At 55.8% G+C, this 21,171-nt stretch overlaps 1 protein-coding gene across 1 annotated transcript; it reads right to left on the bottom strand.

Annotated features, from left to right (window-relative positions):
- Window positions 1–6,090: 6,090 nt before the first annotated feature.
- On the bottom strand, window positions 6,091–19,356 carry TMEM161A (transmembrane protein 161A). The gene is made up of 12 exons (XM_032801938.2): window positions 19,259–19,356; window positions 17,762–17,865; window positions 17,358–17,438; window positions 16,343–16,440; window positions 15,809–15,965; window positions 13,654–13,805; window positions 11,372–11,432; window positions 10,298–10,441; window positions 9,647–9,760; window positions 9,385–9,559; window positions 8,734–8,830; window positions 6,091–8,057 (listed from the first exon to the last, which is right to left on the bottom strand). Exons 1-12 carry the CDS (start codon window positions 19,259–19,261, stop codon window positions 7,789–7,791), a joined length of 1,455 nt encoding a protein of 484 aa, XP_032657829.1. The 5' UTR covers window positions 19,262–19,356; the 3' UTR covers window positions 6,091–7,788.
- Between the last annotated feature and the right edge of the window lie 1,815 nt (window positions 19,357–21,171).

The raw sequence follows: 21,171 nt of genomic DNA, 5'->3' as shown, positions 1-21,171 counted from the left end.
TTTCTGGATTCTCTTTGGGTGTGCTCTGTGTTGCACCTCTGCCACCAGAAGGCGCTGGTTGCACTGACAATAAAGATTGCAGGACAAAACGGGGGCTCTCCTCTCTACCCAACAGGACTGGGGCCAGGGTTGAGAGGGTAAGAAAGTGGAAGCTGTAGCCACCAGCATTGGGCCCCTTTAGCATCTGATTTTCAACAGTGCCCAGCACCAGAAAAGCCCTCATGCACTGAGCTCTTCTGAATCCAATCTCTTCTCTCTCCTCCTACAGGACTTAGTCGTCTCCCTTCTCCCGTATTGTCCAGCACGACGTTCACTTCAGGTGCTTCCTCTTACACATAGCAGATTCCTGCACCAGACACTGTTCCCTTGCTCATGTTGTCCAACTGGAAGAGCTTCCCTCAGTGAGTTTCTCTGCTCCCAGATCAATAGCCGGTCTCTTCTCCTCCCTTCGCCCCTTCCCAATGTCTTTCCCAAATACAAGCTCCTAGCTGGCCTCTGCTGGTGCTGAACATTCTCCTAGAGACCTCCTGCCGTCCTGACCTTGTTAATGGTTAAAGTGGCTGGCAGGCAAGGAAGCACACCCCTAAGTACTCAGGGTATTGAAAAAATATTTGGCTCTGTGTATTCAGAACTTCTCTCCCCAGGAAGGCACAATGACGCAGCAGGAAGGCTCATCTCTTCCAATGACTTGGAGAGCTATGTGGAAGCAGGCATGGCCAGAGGAAGTGCTGCCTGCTGGCCCTCCAGGCTGGGGATGAGCGATAGCCCAATAACCTGCCCCCCAAACACCCTCTGTTCAAAACAGTTACAGAACCACAGAGAAGAAGCCAGTGTGAGATGGGGCTGGCAGAGTCTTGCTTGTCCCTAAGAGACAGCAGATTCAGAGCCCTGGTGGGCAGCCCTCTTCAGGGGGATGGAGCATCAGCATATGACAGGGATGCCATGACTTGATAAATGCAACTGCTGTGGTAGCCTGGTAGGTCAAAACAGTAAGGAAATGATGAACTTGTGTTGTAGCTAATGACCTCTCTGATGGAGGGTAATCCCAGGATACCACACAGTTAGTTTGATAAACCACAACACTCAGTAAGATCTAGTATCAAAAACATGGGAGTCAGGGTGGAGGGAATCCCAGCCTCCCTGTCGTCTCTGGTAAAACTCCCAGAGACTTCAATGGGTCCAGGGTTTCAGCCATGGTGCCGGACTTCTAAAACCCACCCCCAAAGGCTACTAAATTGAGCCCCTTTTTTGGCAATTCTTAGCTCAGGTGTCCAGGACTGAATGGGCCCTGGGGTCTGAATGTCCTCTGGCTCTGGGCTGAGCCTGGGCAGCTGTTAGCTGTGCAACTGGTGGTGCTGTTCTGGGTGCATGGAGGACTTTGGTCCATGGGAACTCTGGGCTGGTACCTCTCCCTGAAAATACAGCATTGTAAAGGCTTCTGTCAGCTGTCGGTGCCTGGCTAAGCTGCATGGAAAGAAAATTGCTGGTAGGTTTGTTTGGCTGTGGCTGTTGGCTCTGTGAGGTCGGAAACCTCCCCCTCAACGATGGGGCTCTTATCTGAAAGGACACAGTGAAATCTGTAGGAAACCCTTAAATTTCTAGGATGTGGCTTTTCTCGGGCCAGGTCTCTTTCTACTTGCTGTTGCTAGGATCCCATTGGGTGCTGTGTGCTGCACCAATGGGGCGGAGATTCTTTCACTGCACGATCAGCCTCCAGTCTAGAGAGACAAATGGGAGAAAGGAGGGATCATCTCCTTGAGCTAAGGCACAGAGAGACTTTGGCTTGCCCAACAAGAAGTCTCTGCAGAGCTCAGATCTCTTGAGTTCCAGCACAGGACCTTAGCCATAAGCCTGGTCTCTGAGGGTATGTCTACGCTGCAACGGATGCCAAGGGTTGTTAGAACTGGCAAACCCTGGGTTTGTTTAACCTAGGACTTGAGCGTCTCTACGCTCATTTGTAACCCCAGGTGAATCCTGGTTCCCAACCTGGGGCTCCAGTGTCTACCCTGCATTATGCAGGCCCAAGTCCACCCACCCATATTCCAGACTTCCTAGCACCCTCCCAAGGTGCAGGGTCTAAGGTTGATGTGCCTAAGGCAGGAATGACCATAACAGGATCTGTTTTGGGGGGAAGAGCAGCAGCCTCCTCACCAGGCACAGATGAAGAAAAGCCCAAGCTGCTGGCTGCTGCTGCAGGAATGTGGGAGAGCAGCTGTGCACAGGCCCGGAGTTTGAAAAGAAGGGCGCAGTTGAGCATTCTGGCAGAAGAGGGTGCTGCTGGGTCAGTTTTCATTGCTCTGGCTCTTGTGAGGGAGAAGTTTGGGGCTCTAGCTGGGAAAGGTGCATAGGCCAGGCCCAGTCAGGCCTTGAGCTGAAGTTTGCAAGGTGCATGCAGGACATGCAAATCCTTAGTGCTGCACTCAGCAGGCAGGACTCACAAGACTTTAGCTTAATTTGCAAGATGCAGCCAATAAGACAGCAACAGGTTTCTCACTCATTGGGTTCTTGCATTGTAAGAATCAATTTCTAACTCTCATGGACACTTGCATGGCTCCTATTGCTGCTGGTGAAGTGGGGTGATGCTGGTCTGGCTCTGAGGTCCAGAGAGGCAAGTGACTTGCCCATGGTCACATAGGAAGTCTGTGGCAAAGTAGGGAAATGGGGAATTGAACCCAGTTCTCTCAGGCTAGCACCCTAATCACTGTGCTGTCCCTCCCATCTACTTGGATAACCTCCCTCTACTCTCCCAGGGCTGTGTGGCTGTTTAGATTGGAGCCTGGAGGTTTTGTACAGCACCGAGCACCCTTACACGCTTCCTGAGCAGAGCCAGGTTTAGGCTCTGTGTTCCTTCTCATGCTGCGATTGCTCTCCATTTAGGGGCTGCTGATCCCTAACCATTTGGGGCAGGTTGGGAAGCTCCTCCTTAGCCTTGGTGGAATGTGTAATTACAGGCTGCCAGACCCTGGGGACTGTGCAAGGGAAGGCTTAGGGAGAACTTAGTTTACTTTCTTTTCTCTTATATCTTTCCTGTTCCCTTTCTGGGCAGCTGGCTTTAGCCATGGGGCAGCTCTAAGTGCAGCAGGGGTAAAATCAGCCTCAGCTGCCGTTGCCCAAGGCAGTGGAGCGAGTGCCCCTAAGTTTGTTCGGCAAATGTCCCATTTTCTCTTGCGAGCTCCTGAGAGGCTCTAAACCAGGGGTCTCAAACACATTTTTGGGGGGGAAGAGTCGGAGTTCTAGCCCCATCTGTCCCTGTGCTGTGATGAAGGGGGAGGCTGAGGGGGCCTTGTGGAGCTGTTACAATAGATCCCAAGGCCAGAAGGGTCGTCCTGGCTATCACTGGCCAGAGAACCTCCTCCCAGGTTCCTGGACTGGAGCTTGCAGGAGAAACGTCCAATCATGATATAAAAGCTGTCAGTAATGGAGAATCCACCACGACATTTGGTAAATTGTTCCAGTGTCTGGCTTCAACTTCCAGCCATGGGATTGTGTTTGGCCTTTTCCCTGCTAGATTGAAGAATGCAGCCTTAAATCTGTGTTCCCCAAGTAGGGACACTTAGTGTGTGTCCCGTCACCCCCTAACTTCCTCTTGGGTGAGTTCCTGGTGTCTATCACTAGAAGGCAGGGATGGTTCGGGAGCCGCATGCAGCTCTTTATAGTTAGTCTGGCTTGCGGAGTCCTCCATCTACCAGCTCAATAGGGGACCTCTGCCTTGCAGTTGGGGGGAGGGTAGGGACTGCTGCCCAGCAAGGATGGGGATATCAGGGCTTCAACTCCATGAGGCCTGCCTGGGCTTCAGCAGGAACGAGGCTGAAAGGCTGAACCCCAGCAGAGCCACCCCATCTCTCGAACTTCTGAAAATCGTCATACAGGGCTGGGTGAGTCAGTAAGTTTTTAGCCACCCCTGTTCTAAGGCCTAATTTCAAATCCTTTACCTGTGCTCATGGTTCTTCTCCTGGGGGGAGAATTATGGGGCACAGTGGGGGACATCTGTGCTGTGGGGTGGAGTCAGGCGCTGGCCCCTTGGCTCCCTTCACCAGCAATTCCAACACCAAGCAAAGAACTGATCCCAATGGATTCTCCTCTCGGCTGAGCACTGGGAATGGGGCCCTGGGTGAGCAGGGCTGGGTCTGGCGTGATGCTCCCACATTAACAGCTTATGCTTTTTTAACAAGTAATTCTGTACTAGGGGCTGGGGGGGGGGGGTTCTTTTTTTGTGGCCCAATTACAGCACCTGTGAATTCTCTCCCCATTTCCTGGATAGTCTATCAGTCATTGTCCCAGCCCAGGGATCACATCTGGGCAGATCTCTGGGAAGAAACTGTCTGCGTGTCTGAATGCAGCACAACCCAGAGCTCTAGCAACTGCCCTCCTGCTGCAAATGCCTCCCTGGGCACTCGGCCCTCCAGCCTTCGAGAAAATCAGACAAATGAGCTCTTGGGGTGGGAAAGGGACAGCAGGCTTTGAACCAGCCTCTGCCATCCCAGCCCCTCTGACCTTGCCAGGATTTGGGGTGGCTTAACTGAAACTTGAGCTGAAATAGTGGTCCTGCCCTTCCTTCTCCAGGAGCTGGTCCTAGCTGTGGCTCCCTCCATGCAGGGCTGGGGCCCAGTGAGCATCTGCTGGGGTTTTTGCAAGCTCTGCCTGTGCTTTCCACCTATGTCTAGCAGGGAGCCCCCATTTCCATTCAACCCACAGGGGGCTGTAGAACGATGCAGATGCTGCTGGGCTGGGGACCACATGCTATGGGTGTGGAAGAAGGGGAAAGCTGAGTCCAGTGGAGGGATGGGGGGGGGGTGAAGGCCCCTGGGGCTGCACACTCTCTGGAGGCTCCTGGGGAGAGGGAGGGGCTACTGCCCCAGGCCAGACCCACACGGGGGTTCTGGGTGCTTTGGGGCCTGGGATGTGGGTGATGCCTGAGCCAGGGGAGCCAAACCCTCCTTGTGAGGTACGTGTAGGGCCTGACCCCCTGCAATGGGGGATGGAAATGAGCCTGGATAGCAGCCTCCCTTCCCTGGGGCAGCTGCAGACAGGGGTCTGTGCAGGGGGCCTGGTAGGCTGCTCAGCTGAAGGCTACAAGGGCCATGCCCACCCCCCTGTGCGCTGTCAGGGACAGGCCTAGGAGGCTGCCATTCAGCTGTGGCAGGGTTTGGGTTTCACAGCCTCGCTGTGCTAGTGTGTGACTGCACCAGCTGCAGGGCAGTGGGGTGTGTGTGTGTGTTTGCAGCCCTGCCCCTCTCCTCACCCGTTACAAGCTGCTCCTTTTCCTGGGGCTCCCCTTGGCTTAGGTGCAGGGAGCTGTGCTTTGGCTGAGGGGCCAAGCTCACGGGTGGCCCGTGCGCCAGGTGGCTGCATCACTGTCACCTTGGCCCTGGCCAGGGAAGGGCAGAGGTGGCCCATCTTACCCTGCTCTCCCCTGATCTGTGCCTAAGGCTGAAGGACTTGCTTACAGCCATCACTGGGATGTATGGGAACACAGCGCTAGCCCCACAGCAGAGCCTTAACTTCCTCCTCACTGCCCCACCAGCCCACGGTGGAGAAGGAATTTCCCCCAACATACTACAGTCTGCAACTGCCAGCCTGCAGGGAACCCAGCTGCCAGGGCCTCTCTGCAGCCAGGTTGCTGCCCCCCACCCCCCCCCACCCCTCCAGGTGATCTTCAGGCCCCAGCAGTCAGGGACAGACACTGGTTACATAAGGGGTGAGATTCTGCAAAAAGCTCCACCCCCCACCCCCCCTGGAAATGCTAGGCCCTGATTGTTAGCCTGGCTCACTCCTGCCAGAGCAGCTCTAGTCTCCCTCTTGCCCCCACCCCTCCACTGGGAGGGCCTGCACTCCTTGCCCCTCCTCCCCGCCACAGGGTGCTGGGGAGGAGCTGCTGTTTGGGTCACGTTCCTGCCCCATCCTAGATTTCAATAGCTTTGAGCCCCAGCTTGTCCCAGGGTTCTAGAGCTGGTGACTTCCCCTCCCCCATTACACAAATGCAGCCACCTCTGGGGTGGAACACAGCAGATGCTTTAACAGCCCACTGCAGCACGCATTTGGATGGGGACTTGAAGAATCCTTTGTCCAGCTACTACTGCAGGAATCTGATCAGGAAGCCGGTCACCAGTTTTATTCATAAAATATCCCTGTACGTGGTTGCATTTATTCTAGATGTCAGAATGAGTAAGACCGCTGGGTGATTTTACACAGAGGAGGGGGATCATTTCCTGAGGAGAAATTAAATCAAATGCAGGCCACAGAAACCCCACGCACACCACTCCAGTCGTAGGGAGAATCGCTCTTTATGCCCTTGTTAAAGCTCCCTCCAGGGCAAATGTCCAACCCCTCCCCCTGCAGGGAGCAAGGGCCTTGGCCGTGGTAGGACTCAAGCTGTGGAAAAAGAACAAACTTTTTTTGGTAGCTTTATAATAGCTCAGCCAGTGATTTCCCACCCACACAGTGGCCTGCAGCCCATGACCCCCCAGCCCAGACCCAGCTGCTGCGAGCCTGGCCAGGCACAAGAGAAGGGCTGCAAGTTCCTTGCTGGGATGGGGTTTGCTCTGGGGTCCTGCTGCGAGAGCCGGAGCAGCAAAAGGGCCCGGCCCCTAGAGCAGCAGGCACCCAAGTGATAGGATCCAGGTTGCGCCTGACACCTGGGCCAAGGGATGGATGCTGCGCAGCCACTGCTCTGCCTGCTATGCAGGAAGCTGCCCCGTGGCCAGCCCGGCTCCTCTGCTGCCCCATGGGTTTCCATTCTGGCTTCTAGGTGTGGCTCTGAGCCAGCCTCCTCTCCCGCTTTCCCAGCCTCAGCATCACCCCAGCCCCCTGCTTCCTGCAGCACCAAGCATTAGAGCTCAGCTCTGTCTGTGTCAGGGAACCTAGGGCCAGGCCCATTTGACTTGCAGGTCTAGTCCCCCTTCCTCCATTGCCCTGTGTGGCCATGTCAGAGCAGAATGGGAGCTCGCTGCACTAGGGTCAGTGCCTGCGCAGGGCCCTGGAGACCTCCCCCAGCCCCCCAATGCCTGCACACAGCCCTGCAGACCCCCACAACACCTGCACAAGTCCAGAGAGACCCCTCCAACACCTGCACAAGGTCCCAGTCCCCCCGCCCCCCAACACCTGCGCAAGGCCCCAGAGACCCCTCCAGTGCCTGCACAGGGCCCCAGAGACCCCTCCACCACCTGTGCAGGACCCCAGAGACCCCCCAGCCGAACCATCTCATGTTACCCACCAGCAGGCTCCTTCCTGGGTGGGAGGTGGGAGTAGGCTGAGGCTGGATTTGGAATCGCTGGCTGCGAGGGTACCTGAGCAATCAGGGGGTACTGGCAGTAAAACGTGGCCCATGCACAAGAAGCCATGTAGGGGAGACAGCCCCTGCCGTGGTGTGGGGAGGGGGAGCAGCTTGGCCAAAGCAAGTTGGGGAGGAATAGTCTAGAAGATGCTGTGCCCATTCTGGCTGAGCTTGGGGCCCCTCCCCCACATCTCCCAACCGGCTCCAATGCAGGCTGGGGAGATGCTGATGCGCCAACACCCCGGCCACGTTACTCCTGCCCCCTTGGTGGGCACAGACAACCAGCCAGCGGCCTCGGCCTGACAGGTGTGTCCCAGCAGGGAAGCTGGCTGTCTCTACACAAAGTGGGGGCAGCTGGCGTGCCCAGGCAGGAGAGGAGATGGGCTGGACGCAGGGCAGAGAGCCATTGGGTGGGAACGAGTCACAGCCCCAGCCCGTGGCAGGTAGCCCACAGGGTCCTTTCCACGCGGAAGCCCTGCAGGTCACGGGACGCCCGGGTCCTGCTGCAGCTGTGGTTAGGAGGCTGCCAGGTACTGGTGGAAGTAGAGGCCAAAGAGGCTGGTGATCACTTGGCAAACGGCCACCCACCAGGTCAGGAAGGCAAAGAGTCCGCGGTAGAAAAGCGGGGAAAGGATGGCGCCCAGCACGCCCGTGATCTGCGCCACTGTGGCCTGCATGTCCTCTCCTCCCTCCTCAGCTGAGGGAACAGCGGGACGGGACGGTGCAGCGCCCACCACCAGGGAGATGGGTGTGGGCTCGGGGAACAGGCCCCACGAGTAGTCACCTGCAAGGAAGAGGGGACAAGAGGGACTGGTGAGCATGAGGGGAGCCAAGCTGATCCCCCATCCTGGCAGGGGCAGAGCGCACCCCTCTAGTCCCAGCCAGCCCTGCAGGGACAGGTCCCTCCAACTGCTCCCTGCAGCATCTGTCCTGTCCCCCAGCTGCTGGGGTGTTTCCCAGCCCTGCTCAGCCCACTGCAAACGGTGACTCAGGGCCAGGGGAGGTGTGTCCCGGTTTACAGACCAGCAAGGGACTGCCAGCCAGGCTGGCTCAGACCAGAGCCAGCACCAGCCACTGCAGAAGGAGGTGCATGAACCCTGCAGATGTGGGACAATCTGCCCTCCCAACCCCCGCAGGACACCGAACCTTCCTTCCAAGCTGGATGTTTAGGGCTAGGGCTCCTGTCTCCTGCCAGCCAGCCCGCCCCAGGTGCAGGGACCCCTGTTCAGTCTGGGCCCTGGACAACTGCCCAACAAACTCATTTCACACAGGGCCCCTCAGCTGCAGCGGAGAGGTAATCAGGGAGAGCAGTTGGAGGCAGACGCAGCGCCAGTGACCTGCTCCAAACTGCAGCCCCGATGCGGATCCCTTAAGCAAGGCTCTGAAAGGTTCCCCCCCAACTCCCACCTCTTGGGGTGGCAAGTTGCAAAGGGCCCACCAGCCCCCAGCCAGCTCCCTACCCAGAGATTTGAGAAGCAGCGTGCAGTGCAGTGTGAGGATGATGGGGCCCAGGTACTGCAGGCTGACCACGGTGACGTAGCAGTAAATCCTTGCGACCTAGAAACGGAGAGGGAATCAGCACTGAAGGGACATGAGCGATGCAGGGCAGCGCACAACCTCATGGGTTGGAGCACCAGACAGCTCTGCAAGCCTGGACAAGTCACTACCCTCTTGGTGCCTCTCTCCTGCCCATGCAGAAGGAACTGTCTCCCGGGGCTGGGCCTGGCAGCATGAGGCCCACATGGTGTGACTGTAAAACCCATACTAGAGGAGAGAGTCAGGAAGGAAAGAGACAGAGCGGGAAGGAAACACTCCTGTCTTTGCCCAAGGCCAGTGCTGTCTAGACCCCGGTGTGGGTCGCCCATGCACCGTCTCGGGCTTGGTGCTTACAGGGGAACAGATCTAGCTACAGCCAGGAGGGGGGAATCTCCCTGGAGCTGAGGGGTGCTGGGACCCAGAGTCCTATGGCCGGCTGAATGGAGCTGGTTCACAAGCCTCCGAGGAGGCTGGAGAGCAACCGGCCTCAGATTCCTGGGCTGTTTCCACAGCAGGAAGCCTGAATCTGCTTTTTGCCCAGCTGCCTGAGTTACTCTGTGCCCCGCCGTGCCTACCTTGCGCTGGATCTCCAGGGCGGTGATGCGCCCAGCTTCCCTCTTCATCTGCTCCACCCAGCGCTCCGCCAGCTGGAGGTAGGCCTGCAGGTGGTGGCGCGTCATGGCCAGGCGCAGCAGGCAGAGGGCGACAATGGTCCAGAGGCGCGTAGAGTTGTAGGCAGAGTCCGACATGCTGGGGCAAGAGGACAGGAGAGTTAGCGTGAAGGGGGCAGAATTCACCTTCAAAGGGCACAGCTTGGATAGTGCCTGACCCACTCACATCTGGACCGTTTGCTTCCCCATGGGTGCATGAAGCAGCAAGTCCCGGGAAATGGGCTTGATCCACATGAGCACCACGACCAGGGGTGCCAGGAAACTCGCATGGAGCAGGATCCTGCCGGGGAGATAAAGAACTGGAGTCAGAGCCTGTCAGAGTCCAGGTTTCCCCCATCTCCGCCCAGGGCAGCACCCTCAACCATGGGCTCCTGGCAACGTTCACCCGAAGGTGCCGCCAGCTGGCCCCCTCAGGAAAAGCAACACCCTCCGGGTATCTGAGGGGAGGGAGCTAGAGGGGGAGGGATTTTAGAGGGACAGAGCCAGGTAAGCTGGCCCATGTCCTGCCCCAGCATACAGTGAGCACTGGCATAGACCTGTCAAACTTATCAGAGGTCCATTTCCTGGCAGAGCTCCTGTCTCTACACTCCCCCCGCCCCTGTGTCTGAATGACACCCCTGCTTTACATCTGCAAAGCACCTCCCATGCCACAGGGCTTGTGCGTGGCTCGCACTGCTGCCACCACTGGGGGGGGCAGTACCCAGGGGAACAGAGCTCCCCACATGGTCAGACAGCAGCCAGGGGTGGCGGCCTTGTGCCATCTCGCAGCCCACCAATAACGCTGGCTGCTTCACAGACAAGCGAGAGGTTACTCAACTGGGTCATTGGCCTGTCCGCAGCCATCTTCAGAGCGTCCAGGTGAGTCTGCGCCAGTCGCAACCCCGGGAACGTCAGACACGCGCCAATGAACGAACAAAGGGCCACCAGCCCCAGCTTGAAGGTCAGTTTGGTGATGGGAACTCTGCAGACACGGAGCAGAGTCATCAAGGGTCATATAAGGCCACGAAATGTTAACAGACAGAATTCAGCCTGTGGCCGAGTTAGCACAAGGACAGGGAAGGCTCTTCCTCAGGGACCAGCAGAAGCAAAAACATACAGACCTTGTGCTGTTCTTATGCTTCTATTTGATGGATAAAAAAGTGGTCGGGAAAGGTTCGCTCCATAATGCTAGCATTAAGAGAATCTTTCTATGCCTTTTTGATCCTGGTTTTCCCCAGAAGAGGATGGGTGGCTGGCTGGGGAACTAGTGGCATTATGACATCACAGAAGAGAAATCTGATGGGTAAGGTGTTTTTATTCAGTCTTTGTTTCTGTCAGGTTAGTTAACATTCATTTAACTCCAATGTCCAGAACACACTTAGGAGAAAAATATTCTTTGTTAAAGATCCAAGCCCTCCCATCCCTTCTCAATATATGGGGATATGCCTATCTCATAGAACTAGAAGGGACCTTGAAAGGTCATTGAGTCCAGACCCCTGTCTTCACTAGCAGGACCAAGTACCGTCCCTGACAGATTTTCCCCCTGATCCCTAAATGGCCCCCTCAAGGATTGAACTCACAACCCTGGGTTTAGCAGGCCAATGCTCAAACCACTGAGCTATCCCTCTCCCTTCTTCAGTTAAAGGCAGCTTACATCTCTGAGACCTCCAAGAAATCCTCCAGCAAAATCAGACTCAACATTCCTGATATTTCTAAGTTAAAAAACAAGCAACAAAAAATCCAATGACAATAAAAATACTTACTCAATGGAACTGAAACTCAGCCACCTTATAGAAGGCTGCTGAACTGGTGACACAAAGGGCTGGTGACTGGAATGGCTGCAAAGACTCAAGAAGCTCAACCCTCCCCCCCATCCCACATGCCTTTCTATTATAAGCTCGGCCACACTTACGTCCATTCCCATCCTCGCTGCTTTAAGAAAATCTCCAGGTTATCACTGACATTGGCAAGCCCTGTAGGAAATCGAGACATGGGTGAGTAGGAGAGATTGTGTTGGAAGGGAAGAGGCAGCAGGTGACGGGGAAAGCAATGGTGTAGCTTTTATTCCAATCGCTACAGCAGGTTCCTCAGTAAGTCACTCAGGGTCAAATGGTCAACAGCGCCTAAGGGCTCATCAACATGGGAAAGTTATACCGATATCAGATAGGGGGTGAATTTAAACCACTGCAGTAATATTGGTATAGAATCCCATGGGGACACGCTGAGTCCAGTAAAGGGGCCTTTTTAAAGTTTAGCTTATGTTGCTTTGGAAATGGTATAAACTACTTTGGTGTGCTTTAAGAGTGCCAGCGTACTAATGAACTATGCCAGCAAAGTGCGTTTAGCGTGGATGCAGCTATACTGGCAAAGACCCGCTTCATACTGACACGGTCAACGCCCCTCTCCCCTTAAGGAGCACAACATTAGACTGTGCCAGACTGCAGTGTGTCCACACGAGGCGCGATTTGATCGAGCAGAGCACTTCCCGACATGTGGGACTCCAAGCCTTAGAGCTATGCACATGTGGGTGGGTCAGTTTGTGAGTGACAGTGAGATCCCTTGAGGTGCAAGGAGCTGGCTGGGATAAATATTATTCGTCTGTTTAAGGGGTTGTAACAAGAGAACAAGTAGGGAAACAGAACCACAAAACCCACAGACTGAAAGAAAGCGCATCCCACCCTCCAGCCCCCTAAATGGCTCATCTGGAGAGGAGTTTGGGGGTCATTTTTCTGCACAGCACTATTTCATTGGGCAGAGAGAGCCTGATCCCTCATCACTTCCACTGGTGAAAATAGGGAGTAACCCCATTACTGGCAAGAGACTTCCCCGGCTATAAGGGAGAGCAGAATCAGGCCGTCTCCTGCAAGGAGTTGCTGGCTCCCAGGAGCCAGCCAGACAGCCCTTCCTAGGCTCCTTTGCCACCCCACCATACGGCTGGTCAGAGTGAGAAAAGCCAGCAGTAAAAGAAATTATCCAGCATTTAACTAGACAAAAGCAGGGGGGGATTCAGAGCCCATGGTGGTATGTCGCATCACATGACCTCATTGCAAAGACTAGGTGGGGTGGTCCTTTGGCACGGAGCACCAGGCTGCTCACAGCTGGGTCCAAAACCATGCCCAGGGCAGGTCTGCGTGCTGTTCAGCTCGGAATACAGGGATGGCCAGTATCCACCTAGTCCAGTCTCCTGTCTCCAACAGTGGCTAGTACCAGCTGCTTCAGAGGAAAGCACAGGAAACCCAGCAGTTTTGGGCTAACCTGTCCCCAGGGAATGTTCCTTCCTGACCCCTGCTACTTAGAGTTAACTCATGCCCTGGAGCTTGGGGATTGTTAGCCCTTCTCAAACTCCTGGGGTTTTTTAATCCTTACTGCTGTAACATTACATAGTCTTGTCCTCCATATTAATCCTTTTACACAAAATCCCACTAAACTCTTGTCCTCAGTGCTGTTTTACAGCTGCGAGTTCCACAGGTTAATTGTTTATTGGATGGAAAAGCACTTCCCTTGTATCCATTTGAAGTGGCTACCTGGGCCATGGCTAGCACAGTGCTTAGGGCCCATCATTACAGCAAAAGCTCCCACATCAGGGAGAGCACTGTAACAGCTTGGACCTGCCTGCCTATGTCTGTTGGTCTGTCTGGCTAGGAGCCGTTGACGTTAGGTTGGGGTTAGCTGACTGGGTTAAGGGTAAACCTGCACCGATGGCAGGGGTTAGCCAGAATGGGTTGGCTCATCCCAAACTAACTTCAACCGCTTTTCTTAGTCTAGACAACGCCCCTGCGGGGTTCTCTAACAGTTTAACATGCATGGGGACAGGTTTGTACCACAATGGCCAAACAGGGCAGATATCCTGCCACACTCTTGCATCTACCATAGACTGGGGTCGGTCACAGAACAATGGTGCTATGCACAACCCCTCAGTACATCTGGGCACATGGAGGTAATGGGCCCCCATCCCACTATCAGATCCCAAAGCACAGAGCCATGGGTGCACACTAGCAGGATCACCGCATGCAGACATGTCCCCTGCCACAGCCACATCTGCAGACGGTTCCAACCACAGCTTGTAAGTCCATGGGCAGGCCCGGCTCATCCTTACTGAGGGACCTGCTGCCGTGGAGCTCAAATCCACCCGTCCGTCCAATCCCCAGCTCTCTCACCCAACCTGGCACGACCCCAGCCCCACCGCTCTCTGACCCGAGTCGAGGCCGAACTCCAAGTAGTCCTCCCGCACGACAAGCGCCACCATGGCGATGAGGAGGAAGAAGGCGGCGAAGGTGAGGCAGACAGAGCGCTCGCCCCCCTCCTCTGAGCGGAAGTAATGGTGCATCACCATGAAGAAGATCTTGCTGCAGGTGCAGGGGGGTTGGTGTTAAAGAAACCAGCGGGGCTTGGCCTTTACATAGCCCCAAACGCTCACTGAACAGACATCTCACACCAGGGGACCCCACTTGGTGGCTACAGACAGTTCTCCCCCTTCGGACGGCTCCTGCCTGCTGGCCCTGGGGTGAGGCCAGTTTGCTGGGCCTCAGCATAACTCCTAATGGAGAAAAGTCTCCCTCTCACGCATGGCCATTGCTGTGGCCATGGTTGGAGGCCGCGGCAGAGAGGCCAAAGGCTGGGTGGGCCACGGAGACCAAGCTGCCCCCTCGGGTCTGGCAGTGAGCCCCCCAACAGGGACGAGAAGGAGCGCTCAGGAGTGGGGGATGTGCATGCCTGAGCCTCAGGGAACGTGGATCTGGCACCTTTCACCAGGGACTACAAACCAGTATAAAACCAAACATGCCTCTGTCTAGTCACTGTCTGAGGGCTGGGAGAGACCCGGGCTGCAGCCATCAGGAAGGTCCTTGTAGTCATGGTGATGAGAGACCAGCTCTGTCACTCACTGTGTGTGTGGCCTTGGGTAAGGCACTTAGCCAACCGGGGCCTCAGTTCCCATCTGTAAGGCAGGGAGATGAATCCCCCACCACCCTGGTCTATCTATGGGGCAGGGGCTGTCTGTTAGGCCAGGTCTAGGGAGCAGCTGGCACAATGGGCCCCCAATCTCATTTGGGGGCGGCTCCTGTAACAACATCCTCACTGGGGCCTGAGTGTGTGTGGGGCAAGAGACAATCAACGCAGCAGGTGGCCCAGCCTGGGGAGGTTTTGTCCCTCTGGGTTACACACTGGGGCCTGACCCCAGGGCTCACTCTGCCAAGCTGGCAGGCTCTCAGAAGCACAGCTCAGCCCCCCCAACCCAGGCCCTGCTAGCTACGAGGGACAGGCCGAGGCCAAAGGGGATTCTCACCTCTCCATTCAGATGATCACAGCATAGGCAGGGCTGACTTGGCTGCCAGCAGCCCCTCCCAGGTGATTCCGGCAGGGAGGGGTTTATACCGCAGCCTCCTGCCGAGGGGAGAATCAGGGTTTCCCTGAACGATTGGGACCTAGGGTGGGATGCCTTGTGCCTACTGCTGAGGTTAAATACGCTGGCATTAGCGAGGCTGCCTGGTTGTTGTATCCACCCCTGGCCACATGCTCTGCAGGGAAGAACTGCGAGTGGGTGAGGCGGCCAGACCTGCAGGCTGAGCACGATCGATCTGCTGGGTGCCACAGCCTGGGGCCAGGCCAGAGGGGGAGAAGCGTGTGACTGCACCGAAGGGGAAGGCCTGAGAGGTTAACTCAGAGGGGCTCTCTGGGGTGTTGCCTGCTGGCAATAAGGCGACAATGGGTAATGAAAGGAAACAATTCAAGCCCTTTCTTTAAGGTCCCCAAGGCCGGGTTTTGCTTCCCACTCCCATTAGCAGCCAGGACCCAAGGCTCGGCCCGTGCTGCCAATCCCCCAGCGCCCTGCATCCATCAGCCGCAGGGAAGCGGGAGGGACTGGCTGGCTACTCGGTGCTACGTACATGTTCACATAAACCCTAAATAAACCACCGGGGAGTGGGCCGGCCGCCTTTTCAATGGGGATAGACAGATGGGCCAGGCGTCCCTGCTTTACTGCAGCCTGTAAAAGTGTCCATGAACCCTTCCATCCATACAGATTGCAGCCGCCACGGCATTAGCACCTCGTAAAGCATGCACTTCAGCAGGCCCCTGCCCGGTTCTCGGCAGGGAAGGCTCTCATTATGCAGCTTTATCACTTGTCAGGGAACTGTTTATAAGTCCATAAATTAAGCCATTCGACCTTAGCCAAGCTTCTAATTGAAGAGGATGGTGGGTTTCTTCCCCCCTGTTATTTTGCCTGTCGCTGGCAGCCTTACGGAGCCCTCTCCTTCCAGACCCCGGGACGTGGTTAGGGAATTCCAGCCCCCCTTGGAAACCCTGCTCCAGCCCCCACGGCAGAGGGGGCAGGGTAGAAAAGGAAGGATACAAGGAGAAGATGACCGTAAGCAGGCACCACAGGATGCCAACATTCATCTCCTTCTGAGGGTCCACCAGACAGTAGTAGCCTTCAGTGAAAAGATAGACGAGGGTAGAGTAGACGGCAAAATCCACGAACCACTGGTACTCCAGGAAATAGCGCAGCACTGGGAACGGGCAGAGAGACACGGGGCTGTCACCACCAGCCAGTGTGCAAGGAGCAAGCTCACCCTGCCCCCACCGCCTTGCAGCGTCTGTGTGTGTGTGGGGGCAGCGAGGGACACTTCCCTAACTGAACTTCTTACGCCCTCACAGGGCCACGGGCCTGAACAAAGGCCCTGAGAATTAGGACTCTGGGGTTCTGTAACAGGTTCTGGGAAGTGATTGGGGTCCCATAGATTAGAGCAGGGGGGCTTAGGAGTCAGGACTCCTGGGGTCTATTCCCTGGCTCTGCCTTAGAAAACTCAGGTCAGTCATGCCCTCCTCCCCACCCCACAGGCCTTCAGCCACTGCACACAGACTGCCTCTGATGTGTGGGAATTACCAAGAGCATCCACTGTGGTTACTGGGGTGGTCTCCAAGTGCAGGTTGATGTCCTTGGGCACTGACAGGGGCTTATCCTCTGCGACCCCATTCAGCCTCCTGCGAGACAGAAACACGCTCAGAATGGCAGGAACAGAGCACAGCGAGGGTGGGACAAAGTTCCTAGACTGCAGCCCACAGAGCTGGAATTCATGCTCCCTGCCTCCGTTGGCTGTATCCAGCTGCTGTCACTTACCGTGGACTTAGCCCTGGTCCGTACACAAATTTGGTTCTGGTATAACTAATTGAGTTAGGGTGGTACAGTTATACAGGTACAATGCCTCGTGTAGACGCAGTTACCCCAGGATAAAAGTGTCTATTAGTATAACTGAGGTTCTCAAACTTCACTGCACCACGAGCCCCTTCTGACAATAAAAGTTACTACATGACCCTGGGGGGAGCCTGAGCCCACCAAAGCCCTGCTACCCTAGGCCGGGGGGCCTGTAACCTGAGCCCCGCCACCCAGGGCTGACGCCCTTGGGCTTCAGCTTTGGCCCCTGGCAGTAGGGCTCAGGCCCCAGCAGTCTAATGCCAGCCCCATTCAAACAGGGTCATGACCCCTGGTTTGAGAACTATTGGTATAACTTATTTCCCCACCAGCACATTTATCCAGACACAGTTGTGTCCACACGCACAGTGTGTGTGTGTTTCACTGCTTCAACTGGACCAGTGCAGGTAAAGCAACAGAACGTGCGTCTAAACAAGGCTTGAGACTGACAGGGGCAGATGCCATTGTTTCAGACGGGCGCGTATTTGCGTGCATTTTGCACCAGGTCCCCGATCGGAGCCTCTGTGTGCTACCATTATTAAACCCCAGGCCCAACTCCCTGCCCTGACTGCCCACCACAGCGTCTCTCCCCAAAGATGGGGGCAGGTTGGAGAAGTCAGGCCTGGAAGAGGAGAGGCACAATTTTCAATCCAAACCTTCCAATCATCACGTCCAGTAACAAACCACAGACTGCAGGGGATCCGCTCACCGGTCTCGCTTGGCCTTGGGCTTCTGCTTCCCAGCCAGGGTGCACAACTCCTCCTCCGAAGGGTGCTTGTAGCGATACAGGCTGGAGGGAGGTACAGGAAGGGTCATTGTTGGGACAAAATATAAACAGACAGCTGCGGGGGGTCAGAAATGTCTGACTGGATGAGAGAAAACCAGCAACACTGCAGGCGTCTGGAGAAGGGGCTGCAGGACTTTGGCAGGGCTGTACAGGGGAGGGTGCTGAGAGTTGGGATGTGGTGCTTAGGCAGAGCCTGGTGTGCGTGCAGGCGGGAGCCCAAGGCAGGAATAGCGAAGGGGTGGGGATTGGGGTGCAGTGTTTGAAGGAAGAGATGCAAGCGTAGAACAGGGGCATCAGTCTGGAGCTGGCTGGAAAAGTCCCAGTACCTGCCGTTGCAGAGCAGCCAGCGAGCGAAGGAGCAGTGCGGGGACATCTTCTGCATGATGCTGGCCGTAAGCAGGCTCACCACCAGCTGCACCCCCATCACAGCCTGGCGAGGAAACAAAGACAATCAGAACCACAAAGTCAGCAACAGGCCTCCTGCCCATCGGAGCACATCCTCTGAGCCAGAACACCCCTGCCCAGATTCCTGGGAACATGAATGAGCATTCAGTGGCTTTTCTGTCCAAGGGATCGTCTGGTTTTCCAAAACTATCCTCAACATGGCTGGTGCTCTCTGAACCCAGCTGAGTGCAGAAGGCCTGTGCTAGGCACAACGTGGGACTCTGGTGCATAGAGGTTTGTGGAGTACCGTAACCTCCCCCAGGTTCCAGTCAGACACAAATTTCCTAGCCTTGGTGCCTCCAGAAGGACTTTGTTTAATACGGAAAGTTGGGGACCGGGCGGATCCTGTCAGGATTCAAACCTGGCTTTAAACAGGAGCCTGCGTGTTTCAAACCCAATGCATAAACCACTAAGCTGCAGCGGCCAGGACAGCAAGGTCAGGGTGCTGCCGTACGTCTCTCGAGGAGAAAAGAAAGAAAAAGACCCTCTAACAATCAGCTGGAAACAGGAGACGCGAGATACTTCTGCAGATACGCTGCAGCCATTTCAAGATGCCTGTAAGGCCTGGAAACCAGATACAGACGCCTCCCCTGCAGCAGCAGCAGCAGCAATGCCTTCCTAAGCCCCAGAAAAGGGCACTAGGTGAACTCCTATTTATAGGAGAGGGAAGAGTGACCCTGATACTTCGGATCTTCTTCGGATACTGGGATACTTCGGACCCCAGGCCGCCTCCTCTGCCAGCGGGTTTCATTCACCAGTGAAGTGCAGCAACTGCTCTGGCGCAGGAAGCTTTTCGGTCTGGTAAAGAGCAGGGGAAGGGCACTGGTGTGGGGCAGGGGTTAGGCTACCAGGGGTTGGGGCAGGGGCAGGAAGAAGTTAGGTTGGCTCGGGGGAGGTGGGAGGTTGGTTGGCTGGTGGGGGTAGGTTACCAGGGGTTGGAGGCGGGGGGACAGGGGCAGGGCAGAGAAGTTACGTTGGCTCAGGGGAGGTGAGAGTTGTTGAGTTGGGGGTAGGTTACCAGTTTAGGTTGGCTGGGGGGGCAGGTTGCAGGGGTGGGGCAGGGAGCGGGCGAGGTGGCTTGGGGAGGGCAAGTTGCCAGGTAGTAGGGGAGTTAGGTTGGCTGGGGGGCAGGTTGCAGGGGCTGGGCAGGGAGCGGGCGAGGTTGGCTGGGGGAGGGAACGTTGCAGGATCTAGGGAGGATTAGGTATGGCTTGGGGGGCAGGTTGGCAGGGGAGGGGGCTAGGTTGGCTGGGGGAGAGGTTACGAGGGCTGGAGGGGCGGAGAGGTAGGTGGGGGGGCAGGTTGGCAGGGGAGAGTGGAGGGGGGCAAGTTCCCAGGGGCAGGCTCCCAGCGGGGTCCCGGCAGCACCGCGGACTCACCATGCCGGGGCCGAAGCGCACGCACAAAGCCAGCTGCTACTTAGCGCATGGAACTCCAGCCCTCCCACAACCAATCACAGGCCGTTCTTCAGGTGACTGCCAGCGTCTTAGCCAATGATAGGGCATCCTTTGGGAGAGGGGCGGGCCTTGACCCCCGGCAAAGAGGTGCTGGGTAGTCAGCCCCGATCCTCCTCTCCCACCTGATTCCGGTTCTCAGGAGTCCGGCGCATTGCATGTCGGGAGTTGTAGGTTTTTCCCCTCGTGTGTCACGCCTCTGAAGCCGGTTGACTTCGACCACCTGCAGATGTGCCCTGAGTGGGTGACCCTGCCTCCCATGTGGCTGCCGGCTCTCCAGATGTGCAGTGAGCGGGCGACACTGGGGCAGCTGGCTCCTGTCTCTGCAGCGGGGTCTATGGTGTACTTTGATTGTGCTTTAGAATTTAGTGACCTTCCTTAAATAATAATAATTAACCCGATTGCCGTTCAGCTTGAGGATCCCAAAGCATCTTGGAAACATCAGTGAAGTAACTCTCCCATTCACCCTTGCGAGACAGGAATAGGTCATTTATTCTATGATGAGTTGTTAGTATTTCCATTTTACCGAGGGACAGAGAGATGAAATGACTGACTTCAGTGCTCCTTGTTCCAGCCACTAGTCACCACTGACAAGGGATATGAGCCACCGGAGGTGCAGAACATGGGATGGTAAAACAGGTGGAGGGAGAGAGGCAAATTAGCACTCCCACCTGTGTGCATTTTCACAAGGAAAATGGGGCATTTGCCCACCCTTGTTTCAGTGACTGGGGGATGGTCTGTCAGACGGGTGCTCCCAGCTGCTCTAGGCAGACTGCTCTCCCCAGGCAGCACAGGGATAATTGGATGTTGAGTCTTTTGCTCTTCAGCATCATAAGCCTCTTCAGGGTCATGCACTAGGGTCAGTCAGTGTAGCTGGCTAGTGGAGACCCTCCCTGGTGGCCAGACTGCATCGGGGTACCCGACTAGTGCACGGGCAGCAGATCTGTCAGCTGAGCCAAAAGGGAACTCCCCCAGCCCTAGGTTGAGTTGGTCGCTACTGGGAATCTCCTATGCCTGGCCAGGCTGGCTGCTACTCTGCTTCTGGTATGGAATCCTCTGACCTTGGGCTGAACTGGCAGGAGCTGTGCTGAGCTGGGGTTGCTCCCCTCCTAGGCTAAGCTTGGGGATGGCTCAGCTGGCAGGGATTTCTCCAGGCTGAGCTGGTAGACCAAGGGTCGGCAACCTTTCGGAAGTGGTGTGCCAAGTCTTCAGTTATTCACTCTGATTTAAGGTTTTGCGTGCCAGTAATAGATTTTAACGTTTTTAGAAGGTATCTTTCTATAAGTCTGTAATATGTAGCTAAACTATAGTTGTATGTAAAGTAAATGAGGTTTTTAAAATGTTTAAGAAGCTTCATTTAAAATTAAATTAAAATGCAGAGTCCCCCCAGACCGGTGGCCAGGCCCCAGGTAGCGTGAGTCCCACTGAAAATCAGCTTGCATGCCGCCTTCGGCACACATGCAATAGGTTGCCTACCCCTGTGGTAGATGCTGCAGTGAGTCTGTGTAGCTGGAAGCAGATTGGACACGAGGCAGCATGCCTTGAGACATGCGTCTCTACCTAATTAACAGTAAAGGAATTCCGGGCCCTGGGCTATTCAGCTGGCCTAGCCTGGAGCAAATCCACCATGGGTCGTGAGAGCTCTGGGCACAAACCAAAGAGACTCCTTACAGTTGAGACGAAATCCTGAAAATGCCTCTCAGCAGCTGGGCCAGCCCACTCTGCTGATGGACTCTAAGAAGAGGGTGCTAAAAAAAGAGCAGTGGGTGCATAGGGCAGACAAGTGCATATACGTACCACCTTGCCACACTCACAGCCCGTGCAAAGATGCAGCCACA

The sequence above is a fragment of the Chelonoidis abingdonii genome, chromosome 11, assembly GCF_003597395.2.
Source record: "Chelonoidis abingdonii isolate Lonesome George chromosome 11, CheloAbing_2.0, whole genome shotgun sequence".
Taxonomy (NCBI): Eukaryota; Metazoa; Chordata; order Testudines; family Testudinidae; genus Chelonoidis; species Chelonoidis abingdonii.
This window is presented reverse-complemented; position numbering and strand designations above follow the sequence as displayed.

Coding starts and splice junctions, on each gene's coding strand:
- TMEM161A (XM_032801938.2), bottom strand. Junction 13,806..15,808: donor CTTACGGTCATCTTCTCCTT/GTATCCTTCCTT, acceptor CTGCACCTGCAG/CAAGATCTTCTTCATGGTGA. Junction 9,761..10,297: donor GCGGACAGGCCAATGACCCA/GTTGAGTAACCT, acceptor TCTCCCCGGCAG/GATCCTGCTCCATGCGAGTT.